Source organism: Rhinopithecus bieti, unplaced genomic scaffold (genome assembly GCF_001698545.2).
Source record: "Rhinopithecus bieti isolate Rb0 unplaced genomic scaffold, ASM169854v2 scaffold_19652, whole genome shotgun sequence".
Taxonomy (NCBI): domain Eukaryota; kingdom Metazoa; phylum Chordata; class Mammalia; order Primates; family Cercopithecidae; genus Rhinopithecus; species Rhinopithecus bieti.
The window spans coordinates 2,447,054-2,464,695 of NW_016809913.1; the positions used below are offsets into that span (position 1 = coordinate 2,447,054).

General features: G+C 37.5%; 1 protein-coding gene across 1 annotated transcript in view; it reads left to right on the top strand.

The window, feature by feature from the left end:
- MYO1D (myosin ID) overlaps positions 1-17,642 on the top strand; it is a 389,352-nt gene that overhangs the window by 106,856 nt on the left and 264,854 nt on the right. Inside the window, exons 7-11 of the mRNA XM_017890881.1 lie at positions 4,675-4,791; positions 7,351-7,554; positions 11,760-11,905; positions 11,983-12,097; positions 16,716-16,886. Coding sequence (XP_017746370.1) covers positions 4,675-4,791; positions 7,351-7,554; positions 11,760-11,905; positions 11,983-12,097; positions 16,716-16,886 — 753 coding nt within the window. The remainder of the gene's footprint in view (positions 1-4,674; positions 4,792-7,350; positions 7,555-11,759; positions 11,906-11,982; positions 12,098-16,715; positions 16,887-17,642) is intronic.

Sequence of the window (17,642 nt, forward strand, 5' to 3'; positions counted from 1 at the left end):
GACTAAAAGCAATATGATTACTTTTTAAAAAAATCCAGATTTATAACTTTTAGGGAGAATTGCCTTTTTAATCCATCAAGTTTAGAAAAAAATTTGAGTATTTCAAAAGTGCCTTTAGATTCTAAAGCAGAAGTTTTTAAATAGCCCTCCTGTTGGCAAGTCTTTACACTTAGAGAACAAGTGTGATATATTATTGTAATTTTTAAAGCCCAAAGTAATATAAATCAAGGCTAACAGAAAGTAACTGAATGGTGATAACACAATTGAATGCAATTCAGTCGAGTTCAGTTTCTTCTAGGTAACTGCTTTGATGGACACTACTCATTTGTATATATAAGTTCTGGTATATTCATTTTAAAAATCAATTTTTAAAATCTGATAATTAGACTTTTTAAGTAAATGAAAGCATACAGTTTAATTTAGAGAATATAAACATAGTACCTTCCAAAAACATGCTCTGTATAAAAGCACTATCAATATTGTGTTTATGGTTCTGTTGGCAATTTGCCATGTTTTAAATAAGCTATTTTTCTACCAAATTTAAAAGAGTTCTGTTTATTTCAATAACCTGTAACTTCTTCCCAGTGTTCTCCCCACTTGGGTGAAAGTATTAAAATTTATCTTTATCCAACACTACGATCATGGTTCCCCAGCTGCCCTTCTTTCCTGAGAGGTACTGATTGATGAGGAAAAGCTGTTTGTTTCCAGTGTGATTCAGCATATGACTGTCTGCTGATGCTTCTTACTTCTGTAGCAATATTGACTTTCTCTAAATTCTGAGACAGAACTATATCCTGTCTGTAATGAGGCTGCTAAGCAAGCAACCACCACAGAGCATAGGATCCTGTTTTACAAATGACAGCATTCAAAGCAAGAACCTTTGATGCCAGTTATATTGTAAATGAAATGAGACATTTTCAGATTAATTTTCTTTATGACTGCATAACATTCTCTGTAACTGATGACATTGAAGCCCATTTACCTTGAAGGTTTAAAAAACTAAACAAACCAACAAACAAAACTTCTTCAAAGCTAGAAAAAGGAAGACATAAGTGAATTAATCCCAGAAAATGAATAAAAGCTAGATTACCACTAAGTTCACGTTTGGTTCAATGTATGTCTGGCCAATTTATTTCTAACTAAATATTTTTCAGCTACTCCAAGGAGGTTCAGAGCAGATACTGCGCTCTCTACATCTCCAGAAATCCCTTTCATCCTACAACTATATTCATGTAGGAGCTCAATTAAAGGTGAGAATTTCCTCTTTGAGATTGCTCAGATATAAATCAATCAAAGAATTGGAAGAGACATTCAATAATTATCTGGTCAAGCCTGCAGCCTTTAGGCCAATAAGCATCTCTTTTATTCTGTTCTATTTTTTAAATTCTCAAGGACAGAGATTCAGCACATTTTTGAATCAACAACTTTACTTAAAATCAATTGCGATATTTTATCACCATCTGACAGGAAAGAAGTTTTTTCCTATGTTCAATGTTGTATTTTAATTTCTAATCCTATCGCTATTCCTTTTATTTTGACACTATAAAAATATTGATAGGACTAGGAAGCCTGCCTCCTAAGAAGATTCCATATGATTTGGCCAAAGGCAAGTTAGTAAGACAAAATTAAAATGCACTTTGATTCTCCATTCACTGTTTGTTCGAATATTGATTTTGATGCACCCTAGAAATAGTTTTGTGGCCTTTGAGGCATTTCTATTCAGCTTTCAAGTTTTTCCATTTTTTCTCTTTTCTTGCATGCAAGCACTTGCGTACACTTATATGCAGGCATATTTTTGCTCTTTTATTTGTAGTTCATTTTCTGCTAGTAATTTTACAACTAATTCTAATAATAGTTTGTTGATAATAGTTACACTATTATCCTGTTTCATAGGAGGGAAGGTATATAAATGCATATAATAAGATATGGCAGGATATAGATCACAGTATTATTTATTCTGGATGGGTGAGATTTTGGATGTTTGTGTTCTGTTTTTCCTTATTTAAAAAAATTCTATGTTAAAAAATTTATTGCTTTCATAGTTCGGGGAGAAATAAAAGAAACTATAAAGGAAAAGATCTAAGACATGGGAGGTATTTCTTTAAAATTTTATTAAAATAGCTAATTATACCTGCATTATTGGTTTAGTTGTATTTTCATTGCTGTGCATAGAAATTAATGATATTTTGATTTCTGCAATTAATTTTCCATTATTTGACATTTAGGTTACAACAACTTTACTTTTACAGTCATCTGAGAGCAGGCATGTTTGGCTGAAAATGAATTAAAACAAAAAACAGTAGAGGGCAACACTCCAGCTCTCTGAGAACTAGCCAGAGGCACTTAAAGATGTGTAAAGAATTGTAAAGTCAACTCCTGGAAAGCCAGTGACTGGGAATGTTTGTTTTCGATCAGATTGTCTTATTGACTAAGTTACTTTTGACCAAGTCATGTAGAGTCCCCACAGAAAGCAAATATTAAATTAATAGCCTTTTTTCTAGATTAAATTTAGCTTAGATTCCCTTTTATCAAAATTTCCATGTCTGCTTTCCCCATCTTTTTTTTTTGCTTCCTAAGAAAACAAAGAAGTAATAAATGATCATAGTCAAAACCTAAAATATGAACCAAAAGGAAACAAAATACACGAAATCTTACCATACAGAGGTGATTATTGATAATGGCTTTCGGCTATATTTATAAATGGAATCATACAATAAATCCTGATTAAATAAACCTGTTTTTATTATAATCTTTCCATGCAAACAAATATAAATTAATATAATAATTTTTATAACTATTAAGTATTGCACTGTCTGTATCTTAACCAGTCTTAAAATGTAGGAATCATATACGGTTAAGATATTTGGGGTTGCAGGTAAGAGAAGACCCAATTAAAAGTCTCCAAAAACAATAAGAAACTTAATTATCTAGCATAACAGGAAACCCTGAGATGGGACAGTTCCAGAATTAGTTAATCCATTGCTTTAACGATGTTGTTAGGGACCCAGGTATTTTTTTGGTTGTTCCCCCAACTTACAACTCTGCCACACTCAGTGGACAGCTTTGTCCTCTTAGGCTGGTTTTCCTTGTAGTCCCAAAATGTCATCAGAAGTTCCAGGAGTCACATGCAAAGGAGATGTTCATGGCTTATGTCCTTTTATAAGCTAGGGAAACCTCCCCAGAACCCTCCTCCACTCATCCCCTGTAAACACTTCCCCTCATGTTGTATTGATCAGAATGGCATCCCATGCCTGTGGCTAACCAGTCATTTTGGTAAGGGAAATTTAAGATCACTCTGATGAGTTTAGACCAGTGAAGGTTTACCTCTTGAGGCTAGGTGGATGCCACTCACAAAGGTCATGCATACTTAGGAGTAAACAAATCAGGGTTCGATCAGCAAGAAATAAATGAGGGTAGAGGATGACTGTTAGGTAAGCAGCCAACAGTTCCCCACAGTAGGACATTTAGATTTTATCCAGTTACTTTCTGATTTCAACATGGTTGCAGTTTATAATAATAGTAATATCTGATACTGCTGAGTGTTTTTTTTTTTTTTTTTTTTTTTTTTATGTGCTGGTACTAGGGAGGTGCTTTACATAAATCTTCATTCAATTCCGACAACCACCCTGTAAGATATATATTATTATGCCTATTTTATTTCTGAGGAAATTGAGGTTCACTGAGGTTGAGTATCTTGCCCAAGGAAAAAGCAAAAACCTAGGAGGAGGAGGGGCTGGTCTGGTTGTCTCCTGGACACTAGAGGAACTTGTACTCACCAGGCAGAGAGGTCCCCTTCCAGGGCCCTTCCTCAACAAGTGAGCATCAGGCCAGGTCTCTGTATCCAAACAAGAGGAGAAACTTACTGAGGAAAGGGTTGGTCAAGCCTCTGTGGCTGCTGCTGTGGTAAAACTAATATAAGCAGTTACTATTGCTTTATTGTGAATTTCTGTTTATGCACTTGTATTTCCAGTGTGATGGTCACAGCTCTAAAAGGGTAGGTGATTCATCTCTGAGCTGCCTGTACCAGTTAGTAGAGCTGACTTGCGAAATGCGTATCAAGTGAGTGAAAGAATGAAGTTATAGTTCCAGACTATTTAATAGCTTACTAAATGACTGAGGCTGGCTGTTTTGCTTTTGAGGGCCCACCTTGCCTCACCTGGAAAATAAACCGCCTGATTATATGAGAGTGAAGTGTCATTGCCAGCCTAAACAAGACAACTGTGGAACAAAGAGCCACAAACAGTAGCCAAGCATGTATCTTGGAGGCTCCCACATTCAGCATTTCCATTTGTGATCTCACATTCCATACTGTTGCCTTCACTGATCACAGAGTGGGGATCAGCTTGTCTGAGCCAGCTCAGGACTTGCTCCCTCACTGAAGGTTCCAGAAAAGGGTACTGAAGGTTCCAGAAAAGGGCACTTGCTCCCTCACAGAAGGTTCCAGAACAGTGCTTATTTTAGGTGATGACTTTCACACACAAGTGGGCTTTGTACGTGCTGAATAATGTTGCAACTCCTGAAATCATTTTTATTTTCTCTGGAGACTCAACATCCCCTCAACTGATTTACTACGAAGGCAAAACCTTGGTATAACTTAAAGTTAGTTTTTTAATTGTTGAATTTTAATGCTCATATGAAATGTCTGTAACCTAAGGTTTTCATTTTCATCCCCAGTGTTCTATCAATGATGCTGCTGAATTCAAAGTTGTTGCTGATGCCATGAAAGTCATTGGCTTCAAACCTGAGGAGATCCAAACAGCATATAAGATTTTGGCTACTATTCTGCACTTGGTGAGTAGGGACACCTCTCAGAATGTATTGTCTTCTGCTGAGAACAGGATGCTTTCTCAGAAGACTTTGTTTTTTCCCTGTAGATTTAAAATGTATTCAGAGGAAATTTTGTACATGTTTTGAAGAAATTATTGTGTCTGTGATTCTTGCCATCATTTTATAATATTATGAGGGATTTTCCAAGCCACTATAGGGTTGGAGACAACAACTTCAGTTAATTGTCTTACTGGTATTGTCAAAGTTTGAATTGGTTAATTTTTTTTTTTTTTTTTTGAGATGGAGTCTCGCTCTGTCGCCCAGGCCGGAGTGTCGTGGCCGGATCTCAGCTCACTGCAAGCTCCACCTCCCGGGTTTACGCCATTCTCCTGCCTCAGCCTCCCGAGTAGCTGGGACTACAGGCGCCCACCACCACACCCAGCTAGTTTTTTGTATTTTTTAGTAGAGACGGGGTTTCACCGTGTTAGCCAGGATGGTCTCGATCTCCTGACCTCGTGATGCACCCGTCTCGGCCTCCCAAAGTGCTGGGATTACAGGCTTGAGCCACCGTGCCCGGCCTGAATTGGTTAATTTTAAGGATAAAATAATTCAGCAGTGATGTGACTACTAGTGGTATACATTTCTAGTGGCGTTTGAAACATAGAATCGTAGGTTATCAGAACTGGATTTTTGATCGTCTCATTTTACAGGTTGGGAAATGGCCCTGATGGGTGGCATGACTGCCTCAAAGGCACAGCCAGCTCATCCCAGAGCCAACACCATAGACCACTTTGGCAGACTCATAGGCCACTTGTATCCCACTATACCACACCAAACTTAGAAGCAAAGAACTGTGTGTCAGATTTCTTTCATTAACATTTATATAATTAGAGATATTTAAAATACACTGAACATACAATCTTACAATATGAATGACAACATGGATTCAAATCTGGAATAAAAATTACTTTTAATATAGCAAGATTTAACTCTAAATGAATCAGAAATGTACAGGATCTTTATGAAAATACTGAATAGCAATATAAACAATAAATATTCCTGACTAGGAAGACTTTAGTATTATAAATTGTCTCATCTGTTTGAATTAGTTTTTAAATACAGTGCAGCAATCCCTTTCATAATCCAAACAGAAATTTTATTTTGTTTTTAACTTGACCTATTGATTCTAGAATTTTCTGGAAAAAGATCAAGTAAAGTATATTAAAGAAGCGTCATATAGGGTAGGGTGAGGGAAGAGAGGGAACATGACTGGTTCTACCAAACTTAAAATGATAGTGAAAGCTGTAGTACTTTATAACTCTTTGCACAAATTCAGCACCAGATGAACAGATTAATCAACTGATTGGTTAATGTGCTGGACATTTGGTAGATGGTTAATAAGTATGTATTGCTTATTGAATGAATGGAATATAAATAGACTCAAACACTTGAGGAAATTTAACATATTAAAAAGGTGGCATTTCAGCTGGGCAGGGTTGCTCACACCTATAATCCCAGCACTTTGGAAAGTTTGAGGTCGATAGATTGCTTGAGCCCAGGAGTTCCAAGACCAGCCTGGGCAACATGGCAAAACCCCATCTATACAAAAAATACAAAAATTAGCCAGGCATGGTGGCACGCATCTGTAGTCCCAGCTATTTGGAGGGGCTGGGAGTGGAAGGATTGCTTAAGCCTGGGACATTGAGGCTGCAGTGAGCCGTGATGCACCACTGCATTCCAGCCTGGGTCACAGGACCTGTCTCAAAAAAAAAGGTGACATTTTAAATCAGAAAAAGCTAGACTGTTCAATAAATCCCATTAGAGCAACTAACCATGTGAAAAATAGAGTTAGATTCTTACTTGACACCGTATACCAAAATAAACTGTGGATGGATTAAAAAGTTTAAGGAAAAAGGCCAGGCGTGGTGGCTCATGCCTGTAATCCCAGCACTTTGGGAGGCCGAGGTGGGTGGATCACAAAGTCAGGAGGTCGAGACCATCCTAGCTAACAGGGTGAAACCCCGTCTCTACTAAAAATACAAAAAATTACCTGGGTGTGGTGGTGGGCGCCTGTAGTCCCAGCTAATTGGGAGGCTGAGGCAGGAGAATGGTGTGAACCCGGGAGGCAGAGCTTGCATTGAGCCAAGATCACACTGCTTGCACTCCAGCCTGGGCAAGAGAGCAAGACTCTGTCTCAAAAAAAAAAATTAATAAAATAAAATAAAAAGTTTAAGGAAAAAAAAACTATAAAAGCATTAGAAGAAAACATCAAATGCTCATAAATCCTTTGGAGTAGGAATGGTCTAAGTATGACACCAAAGAAAGAGAGATCTTAAGGCAAAAGATTCATAGCTTTGATTACATAAAAATGTAAAACTTCTATCTATCAAAACATCACTGAAAGCAAAAGATAAATGAGTAGAGAAAGGGAAAAAGTAGATGAAACTCTGTTTTCATATGTGGAGATATATAATGTATTTAGGAAAATAGGTACAAACAAGGTCACCTGAATTATATTTTATATTGGCAAATATATCCTTGACATAATGTTTCATAATGTTATTTTTTTCACTTTTGATACAGGGAAATTTAAAATTTGTAGTAGATGGTGACACGCCTCTTATTGAGAATGGCAAAGTAGTATCTATCATAGCAGAATTGCTGTCTACTAAGACAGACATGGTTGAGAAAGCCCTTCTTTACCGGACCGTGGCTACAGGCCGTGACATCATCGACAAGCAGCACACAGAACAAGAGGCCAGCTACGGCAGAGACGCCTTTGCCAAGGTGAGAGTGTAACTGACCCTCTGTCACCTGGTGTTGATCACAGTTGGAATTCGAGTGAAATCCTGTGAGCGTGTATTCAGACATTCTTGAAAGAGGGTTAAGGCTTTTAGAAACCATAATGATACTTTTTGGCCATTGAAGCCTCAGTAAAACTCCCAGATATAAGCATCACTGCCAGAAAAGGTTCTGAGAAGAGTGAAGGCTGACTGGGGGCGGTGCTCATGAGGGCTTCATGTGCACAGCTCCTTTCATGGCCTCCTGTGCTGCTTCTCTCACTCAATAATGCTTCACCAGAGTCAACTGAGCTCTGATCCATTTTTTTTAAGTTTTGTTTATTTTTAATTGATAATAATTGCATATGTTTATGGGTACAATGGGGTATTTCAGGACATGTACACATTATGGAATGATCAGATCAGGCTAATTAGCATACCTCTTACCTCACCTATTTATCATTTATTTGTGATGAGAACATTTAAAATCCACTCTTAGCAATTTGAAACATTATTAATATTATTGTTAACAACAGTCACCCTGCTTTGCGGTGGATCACCAGAAGTTATTCTTCCTGTCTAACTGAAACTTTACTGTTTGACTAACATCTCACACTTTCTGCATCCACCACCCTACTCTATCCTCTGGTAATCACCATTCTGTTCTCTGCTTCTATGAGTTTGACTTTTTCAGATTGCATAGAGGTGAGATCACACAATATTTGTCTTTTTGTGCCTGACTTATTTCACTTAGCATAATGTCCTCCAGGTCTGTGTACCAAGCCTGCAGTGATAGTACCACAATTTATTTAATCATCTTCCTTTTAAGTCATCCACTTTGCTTCCCTTTTTTGCAACTGCAAACAATGCTGCACGTCTTTATACATCTATGCTTACACAGTAGTGCTTTTGTTTCAGTTGAATGGATTCCCAGGAGTAGTCTTGCCAGGTCAAAGGGTATACTTATTTTATTTTTATTTTTTGAGATGGAGTCTTGCTCTGTCATCTAGGCTGGAGTGCAGCGGCACAATCTTGGCTTACTGCAACCTCCACCTCCCAGGTTCAAGTGATTCTCCTGTCTCGGCCTCCCAAGTAGCTGGGATTACAGGAGTGTGCCACCACACCCAGCTAATTTTTGTATTTTTAGTAGAGACAGGGTTTCACCATGTTGACCAGGCTGGTCTCAGACTCCTGACCTCAAGCGATCTACCTGCCTCGGCCTCCCAAAGTGCTGGGATTACAGGCGTGAGCCACCACACCTGCCATATACTTATTTTAAACTTCATTTTTACTGATTTTATGATTGCATGGTAATATTTTATTGTTACTTTTATTTCATTACTAGTATATTTGAGCATCTTATATTTTTGTAGAGTATTTAAACATATTCTAAGAATTGCCTGGGTATATCTTTTGTACATTTTTCTTTGGAGCTGTTATCTTTGTATTGTCAATTTCTATCTTAGCATATCATAAACTTTAACCCTTTGTCTATTTATCTGTGTGGCAAGCATTGTATTTTCTCATGTCTAACTGTTGTTGTTGTTTCACTAGTTGATTAGTTTACTGTCTATTTCATTTTTTACTCTTGTAAGTTAGTCTTGGGGGAATTTGAATTTTTCCTAAGTGCAATGGAGAGCAATAGGGAGGACTTTAAGGAGGGGCAATGACTCAAGTTTTTTTTTTTTTTTTTTTTTTTTTTGCTGGAGTGCAGTGGCACGATCTCAGCTCACTGCAAGCTCTGCCTCCCGGGTTCATGCCATTCTCCTGCCTCAGCCTCCTAGCTGGAACTAGAGGCGCCCGCCACCACGCCCCGCTAATTTTTTGTATTTTTAGTAGAGACGGGGTTTCACTATGTTAGCCAGGATGGTCTCAATCTCCTGACCTTGTGATCTGCCCACCTCGGCCTCCCAAAGTGCTGGGATTACAGGCATGAGCCACCGCGCCCGACCTTTTTTTTTTTTTTTTTTTTTGAGATGGTGTCTTGCTCTGTCACCCAGGCTGAAGTGCAGTGGTACAGTCTCAGCTCACTGCAACCTCCACCTCCTGGGTTCAAGCAGTTCTCCTGCCTCAGCCTACTGAGTAGCTGGGATTACAGGCACCCACCACCATGCCTGGCTAATTTTTGTATGTTTAGTAGAGATGGGGTCTCATCATGTTGGCCAGGCTGGTCTCAAACTCCTGACCTCAGGTGATCTGCCCATCTTGGCCTCCCGGAGTGCTGGGATTACAGGCGTGAGCCACTGCACCTGGCAAGTTTGCATTTTTAAAATGATCATTCTGGCCTTCGTATGGAGAATGTTATGAGGGCTAGAGTAAGAATGGAAGCAAAGAGGCCAATTAAGGGGATATTATGTTAATCCAGGAAAGAGATGAGGGCAGCTTGGACCAGAAAGGTGGAAGTACAAATGGGGAGAGGAGGAGAATTTGAAATGGACTGTGTTGAGAAAATAAAATCCTTAGGACCTATTATGTGGAGAATGAGAGAAGAAAGGATAATACTTTAACATGGTCTGGCTCCAGCCCACCTCTCCCGCCTCATTTCATACCATACCCAGCCCCCGTTTCTTCAGCCTAGCATATTAGTCTTCTCTCAGTCCTCACAGATTATCTTGATCCCTTTCTCCTTCCAGTCACAGGGCCTGTGCACATCTGTTCCCTCTGCTTGGACTGCTCTTCTCTCCTCTCTTCCCTGGCTGCCTCTTACTCATCCTTCTGGTCTCAGGTCAAGTATCACTTTCCCAGAGAGGCCTTCCCTAACCTCCCTGAGCACTGCATAGATTAAATTCCCCTAAGACCCGATGTACCTCTCCTTTAGTGTGGATGTATATCTGCGAAGTGGGGGGCAAGTGAGAGAGAGAGAGAGAATACTTTTTTCCTTCACTCTATTCCCTAAGTTTCTTGGAGATTGAGACCATATTTGTGTTTGCCTAGACCTGTATCTCTAACAAACTATATGTAATAAGTATTCAGCAAATATTTGTTGAATAAATGAGTGAATTTCTAAGTGGTGCTATTTATTTGTGGCTAAAAGTAGGATAGGAACAGTTGTTGGAGGAGGAAAGATCAAGAGTTCTTTGAGTTTGAGATGGCTGTGAGATATCGAAGAGTCAGTGTCAGGTAGACGGTCAAACTTGTGAGTCAGGGGCTCAGAGACTGTTCTCTGGGTCTGGATTTGGATAATACCTTTAGGAGTCATATTCGTATTATTTCATCCTGGGTGAGATGATTTAGAAGGTGCTAGAGAGTGAAGAGAAGAGGACCAGGAAGAACTCCAACTTTTAGAAGTCAAATGGAGGAGGAGACTACCAAAGGTCACCAAAAAGGAACATCCAGTGAACAAATAGTAAAAGTCAGAAAGACTGTTATCCAAAAAGAGAAGAGTGTTCCAAGAAGGCAGTGAAAACCTGGGTTGAGTGATGCTGAGTGACAGAGCAAAATGTCCGTATGAGGTACAAGAAGGTATCTATGTAGAGGTGCTGGGAGTCTTTGATGAGCCATTTTAATGGAGTAATAGGATGTAAGTGCAGACTGGAGTGGATCGAAGAGTAAAGGGGAGGTAATGGATATGGGTGAAGAGAGTGGGTAGCAGGCAGGATACGTTAAAGAAGGTTTTCTAATGATGTGACATTGCAGAGTACACGTGTATCGGGATGTGAACGTGTGTTAGCGTGTGGTGCCTTTGTCTGTGTGTGGCTTAGTGTGTATGTTCTTGTGCATTGGATGTGTGTGTGATTCTCAAGGAATTTCAACCCTTGATCTTTGGCTCAGATCTTCATTTAGCATTAGAAATCAATATTTATATTTTTAGAATTCATATAGCTTTAGTGGATCATAGATATTAACTCACTAGCTCTCAACTCTTTATAATTGATGAAATTAATAATAAAGCAATGAACTGCCTTATTCAAAGGATCAGGCAAACTATTGATATAGCTGGGCAGGGAAACATGCTTGGAGGGTGTCGTTGGAATTGGTGTAACGACCAGTAATAATCTTTTAAAAATACAAGCTATTTACTTTAGTTTTGCATACATCGTGTAGTCTGGGTTTTTTTAAATGGACAGTCTACATTTTCAGTTGTTCTGCTGAGGCTAGTAATGGCTATGCTAAACAGTGAGAAGGGGGACAGGAATTTAAAACTGATCACAAATCCAAACAGAGGACTCATTCCCAAATGGGCAAGCATTTATGATGCTATTTTCCTTGCAGGCAATATATGAGCGCCTTTTTTGTTGGATCGTTACTCGCATCAATGATATTATTGAGGTCAAGAACTATGACACCACAGTCCATGGGAAAAACACTGTTATTGGTGTCTTGGATATCTATGGCTTTGAAATCTTTGACAACAACAGGTAAACTGGAAAAGATACTTAAAACCTTGTTGCCTATTTTCTATTTGTTGAAACCTAATTCATTCCTTTTCTTGTAGTTTTGAACAATTCTGCATCAATTATTGCAATGAGAAACTGCAGCAGCTATTTATTCAGCTGGTTCTGAAGCAAGAACAAGAGGAATACCAGCGGGAAGGGATCCCCTGGAAACACGTGAGTGGACTCTTAACGGAAAATGCCTTCATGTGTTTCTCATATTATTGATAACGTCAAATTTTATTTTAGGTATTTCTTGATCTTTTGGGGGTACTTGAAACATCTGAACCTTAGCCTTCCTTTTTGGGATATGTAAATACAATTAATTTCATCATTTTTAGGTGGGATTGCTGTAATTTGATAGACTCCCTTGTTGGTGCCCAGAACATCCTGAGTTAGAACCAGTAAACCTGTTTTCACTTTATGACTGATACCATGTGGGCTTTCTGGTTCATATCTGTCTATTAGCGTTTAGCATACTTTATTAAGTTTAACCTTAAATTGGCTGAACTTTGCTTCAGAATCTAGTTTCTTCTTCCCTTTTTCCTCCTTTTTCTCCTCTTCTACTTTGTAGACTATATGGTATTTTATTGTCTTCAGTTAATGTTGTTTATATTCTCTGAAACCTGGGCATTAAAACACTTGTGTTACTTTCATCTCCATTTTCTTGTATTACACTTCAGTCATCACCTCTACTCTCATCAATCTTTGGGGACTTTTGTATTTGTCAGAGGCAAACTAATCTAGTAAGATATAGCTGGAAGGTATAATGGGTCCATGGTGCAAACCACAGAGATCATAGCTAAAAGGCATGACTTGTTCGGTTTTTAAATTTCCTATGATAAGACCTTCTGCTTATGATAGAAATGAGACATAGTAATTTTCTTGTAAACTTGTATTTTAAGCAATTTTGAAAATGAACTTGAAAGATACAAAACTTTTAAGTTTCCATAGTTTGAGTTTATAAGATTGTTCATCCTCTTGCCAGAGAATAAAATAAAGCCAGTAGTTGTTTTTTGTTATCCAATGTAATAGCAGCAAAAAATTATTTGAAATACTATATTTAAATGACTTTTATCTTCCTTCCTACCTTTCTATTTTCTATTTCCTCTCATTCTGAAATAAAGAGACAATGATATAACAAATAGCTTGCCTGCCTTCAAAAATTGTAACTTTTGCCTTCCATCAGTGTGTTAGAACGTTTAGAATACTATTAAAAAGTTTGCTCAAGTATATTGGTATAGGAGGTTTTACCTATTTGAATTAAACCAGTTACTTTATATAAGAATTATCTATAGTTTGATTTAAATAGTGAACTCTCTTAATACAATTAAAATTTAATTCAGTTCAATTAAGTGTATACGAAGCTTTCTAAGAATGAAACTGTTGTTATATTGTATATAATACACAATATAACTGAAGCTTGGATTTTTAATACCAAATGTAATCATAAAACTTGTTATTCAGATGTGATTCCAAGGTACTAGTCAAAAATATCCTTTAACAATCAGAATATCAAATTTCATAGGCATAATTGACAACAGAGTAAGTAATGCAGTAGACTATTCCAAACATCTCAAAAAGAATCAAGAATCCCAAAATGCAAAAAATTTTAGCTAAATAAACCAAGAAATATTTGTCCTAGAGGGAGCAGAAGGCTAACCCCAAAGTAACAGTTACTTACTACATGCCAGATCCCCCCACAATTAGAATCTCTGTTCTGGGTAAAACCCCAAACTTCTAAACGTAGTGATTCTTTTTAAAAGATTTTTTGTTATGGAAAATTTTAAACACACATTAAGAAGAGACACTACAGTACAGTAAACCCTATATACCCATCACCTAGCTTTAACATTTACCAGTAGATTGCCAGTCTTATGCCATCTGTATTATACCCACCTACTCCCAGATTATTTTGAAGCAAATTTCAGATATCACATTATTTCATCTATTCAATTGGCTATCTATTCAGTAAATATTTCCATGTATTTCTCTAAAAGATAGAGTTTTACAAAAACCATAATCACAATACCATTATCATATCTAAAACATTAACAAAAATTCCTTGATATCATAAAATGTCCAGTCAGTATACATGTTTCGTATTTCCTCAGTTATCTTCTGATTGTTGTTTTGCAGTTTAAATTTCAATCCAAATAAGTTTCTTACATTATGATTGATAGTTCTCTTGCATATCTATAGATTTTCTCCTTCATCTTTCTTTTTTTCTTTGAATGATCTATCTTTGCAATCTTGTGTTGAAGAGAGTGAGTCATTTGTTGTGGAGTTTCCCACAGTCTGGATTTTGCTAATTGCATACCTCAGGTGCCATTTAATATGTTTTTCTGTTTCTCGCATGTCCTGTATATTGGTTGTTAGATCTAGAGTCTTGACTGGATTCAGGGTCAGTTTTTTTCCACAGCCCATTTCATAGATTGTGTGTGAACTTCCACCAGGAGGTTCATAATGTCTGGTTATCTCTTTGATACATTCACTTTTAAAAGCTTTTGATGCTGTAGTTTGCAAATCATTTTAACTATTGAGAACTTGACACTCAAGCACAAAGCTGTTTTATCTGGAGTAGGGATGAGAGGCCAGAGCCCTGGGTCCCTAAACTACCCCATCACAACTCTTCTGGCTCCTGGTATCCCTTAGCAAACCTCATGGGAATGCCAAGTTGCTGGAAGACCTTAGTTTGAAAACTACTGGTTTAAGCAATGTTTGAAACAGTATTAAACTTACAAACTGAAAGTTACTAGCAGAGACCAATAGCTTTTAGTAATGTAATTGGAATTTTAGGGAAGGTAATTCTTTAGTCCCTGGGACAAAAGACTTGGTCTTTAATTTCATAGTCCCAAAGTCTAAGATGTCAACTATTAATATAGAGCTCGTGCTTTTTGAGTAGTTTTAGGATTTTTTTGCAAAGATAGAAATAACTTTTCTCCCTAATTAGAAATGTAATAAATGCCCATAATGAAAGTAAATATTTAAACTTACATTGCTTCACCTCAGTACCACTGAAATTTTGTGCCAGATAATTCTTTGTTGTAGAGGCTGTTCTATGCATTGTGGGATGTTTAGCAGCATCCCTGGCCTCTACCCACCAAATGCCAGTAGCACCTCTACCCCATTTTGACTAGAAATGTCTCCTGACATTGCCAGATGTCCCCTGGTGGGCAAAATTCCTCCTAATTGAGAAACTTTAATTTAGACAAATCAGAAAAGTATAGAAAACAAAGTAAAAACTACCCAGTTTACAGGTTTCAGTCCATAAGATACAGAAGAGAGCATGCAAGACTTAGAAATGGAGCTAAAAGCCACATACAAATAGCTGGCATAAATCCTTGGATTTTAAAGCATGAAATGGGAACACATGAGTTACTTGAGTGGTCTATTATGAGTATGTAGACCTTACAGAAGGTAATGGAGACAACGATCAGTTTAGGTAACTCCTGCATAAGATGGGACATAGCAACACACAAGATTAAACTATGTGATCATAAGCTGCCCCTCGTTGCGACGTGCAGCTTGCCTGAGTTGGACCTTTGTGTGCCCTCTGTGTGTGGTGATAGGTGCATTGCAGGCTATCAGAATAAACAGGTGTGGCAGAGGATTGTAGGACAAACCTTGTATATATAGAGTTGCTGAAAAGCCAGAAGTTATGTATAACTTCATTCAGCTTGTGGAAGTAAAGGAAAAGCCTTTTCTTATCTTTTATAGATACTTATTTATTCAGAATTAAATTCTTTATATTATGCCTAGAAAAATGTCAAAATTCAATAGAATTTTGAATAAGCTTTTAACTTTGGGGAAACTGAAAGAAATGCTCTTTTGGATTTTAGTCATTCAAGGTCATGTAACTAAAAATGCAAGTTCTTTTTTTTCCGTTTTAAGTGGAGTTTAACACTAAGAGATAAAGGGTTGTTAACAAACACAATAACAAATGGACATCTGATTGGTATGAGGCATTACTCTGTACACATAATATTGATATTTTTGTGTACCCTCAGTGCATAGCATTTACACATAGAGCCACTGCTGCATAGCACAAGAGTATCTGAAGAGGCTGAATCAGAGTAAGGCTGTTTAACAGACTGAAATTTGTTAGTATATATATTCTATATGAAAACAGAACTTTAGAAACTGGCAGGTAGAAGGCAACTCTGCCAAACACTTCAGTTAAAGCCCCCACTTTAGTGCACAGTTCCATCCCTTCCATCTGCATGCATGACACATTAACAGTATTTAAAGGTAAACAAGGCAGTTTGTGGCAACCACAGCCCTCATTATGAACGTATTGCACAAAATGTCTAAAACTAAACATTTAACTTGTACCCTGCTTTTATAAAAATGCAAGTTTTGTGTAGTACCTTAACTTTATTATCAAGTAGTATATCAGATAATACTTTAAGGTTATTTGTTGGCCCTTTGTGGAAGGTGGACCTTATGATTAATGGCAGGCAGATTGGTATGAAGGAGTAGGGTTGGGTGTGGGATCTGGAGGCAGGATTAAAATGAGTTTGTGATGGGAGAAATGGTGTCTACCTTATTATCTTTGCCTTGGGCTATACTAATCTCAGACAATGTATTTCATGATAGAAAGTTAACAAAGAAATTGAAAAATAAACCTCTGTTAGAATGTGTACTCGTTTTAGTGTAAGACCTCTTTAATGTCACTCACACATTTGACACCAAAGTAGTTTTATCTAAACTCCTGATACAAATGGGGGTACCGGGATTTAACCTGGCCTGGTCACTGTTCTCTTCAGAATTGCCTCCTTGCTGTGTCCTACAGATTGACTACTTCAACAATCAGATCATTGTTGACCTCGTGGAGCAGCAGCACAAAGGGATCATTGCAATCCTTGATGACGCTTGCATGAATGTCGGCAAAGTCACTGATGAAATGTTTCTTGAAGCACTGAACAGTAAATTAGGCAAACATGGCCATTTTTCCAGCCGAAAGGTAATGTGTTTAATGATACCTTCTTCCGTTTATCTGTGAGATTCTCCTTATTGTTTGATGGAGTTAAATGACTTCGTGTGTTGGGTTAAAAGAATGTCCCCTTTAATAAGAAAGAATAGTCACAAACATCCATTAAATGATTTATTGCTGTGGATAAATTCTGCCTCTCTGGTTTATAGTATGAAGAAATTGATAAAATCATGTTAATCCAGGAGAGGGAGCTCCAGACCATACAATTTCGTAGAAATAGGAAAAATGAGCATGATTCTTTAGAAAGCATGATGTCATTTATAACCAATAGATGTAGAGGCCTTGCTCATGTGCTAGAGTTTTACTCCTGCATCTGATAATTCTGGCATGGAAAATAGCTTTTGTCCTTGACTTCATACTGTAATCCTCAGTAACAAAATGTGTTGTGTACTCTGCCGTACTTCTTCAGACCATATGACTTTCTTGAAAACAGAGAGATTCTAGTTGTAATTCTAGTTATTACAAAGAAACTTATTCATTAAATAAATGGGTATCCTTTTAACTCTCCATTTTTCACGATCTAAAAATGTCATAAACAGATCACATATCTGTAGTAATTGGTGGCAATTATGATTATCAGACCTTTGTGCTGATATGGACATATCATTTGCATGGAGTATTCCATTTGCATAGTATTTGTTCAAGAAATTTGTGTTAGAAGAGGAAGACATCATCATCACCCCTGAGACTTCCCTGCACATAGTCTTGTCTAGTAACCATATGCTA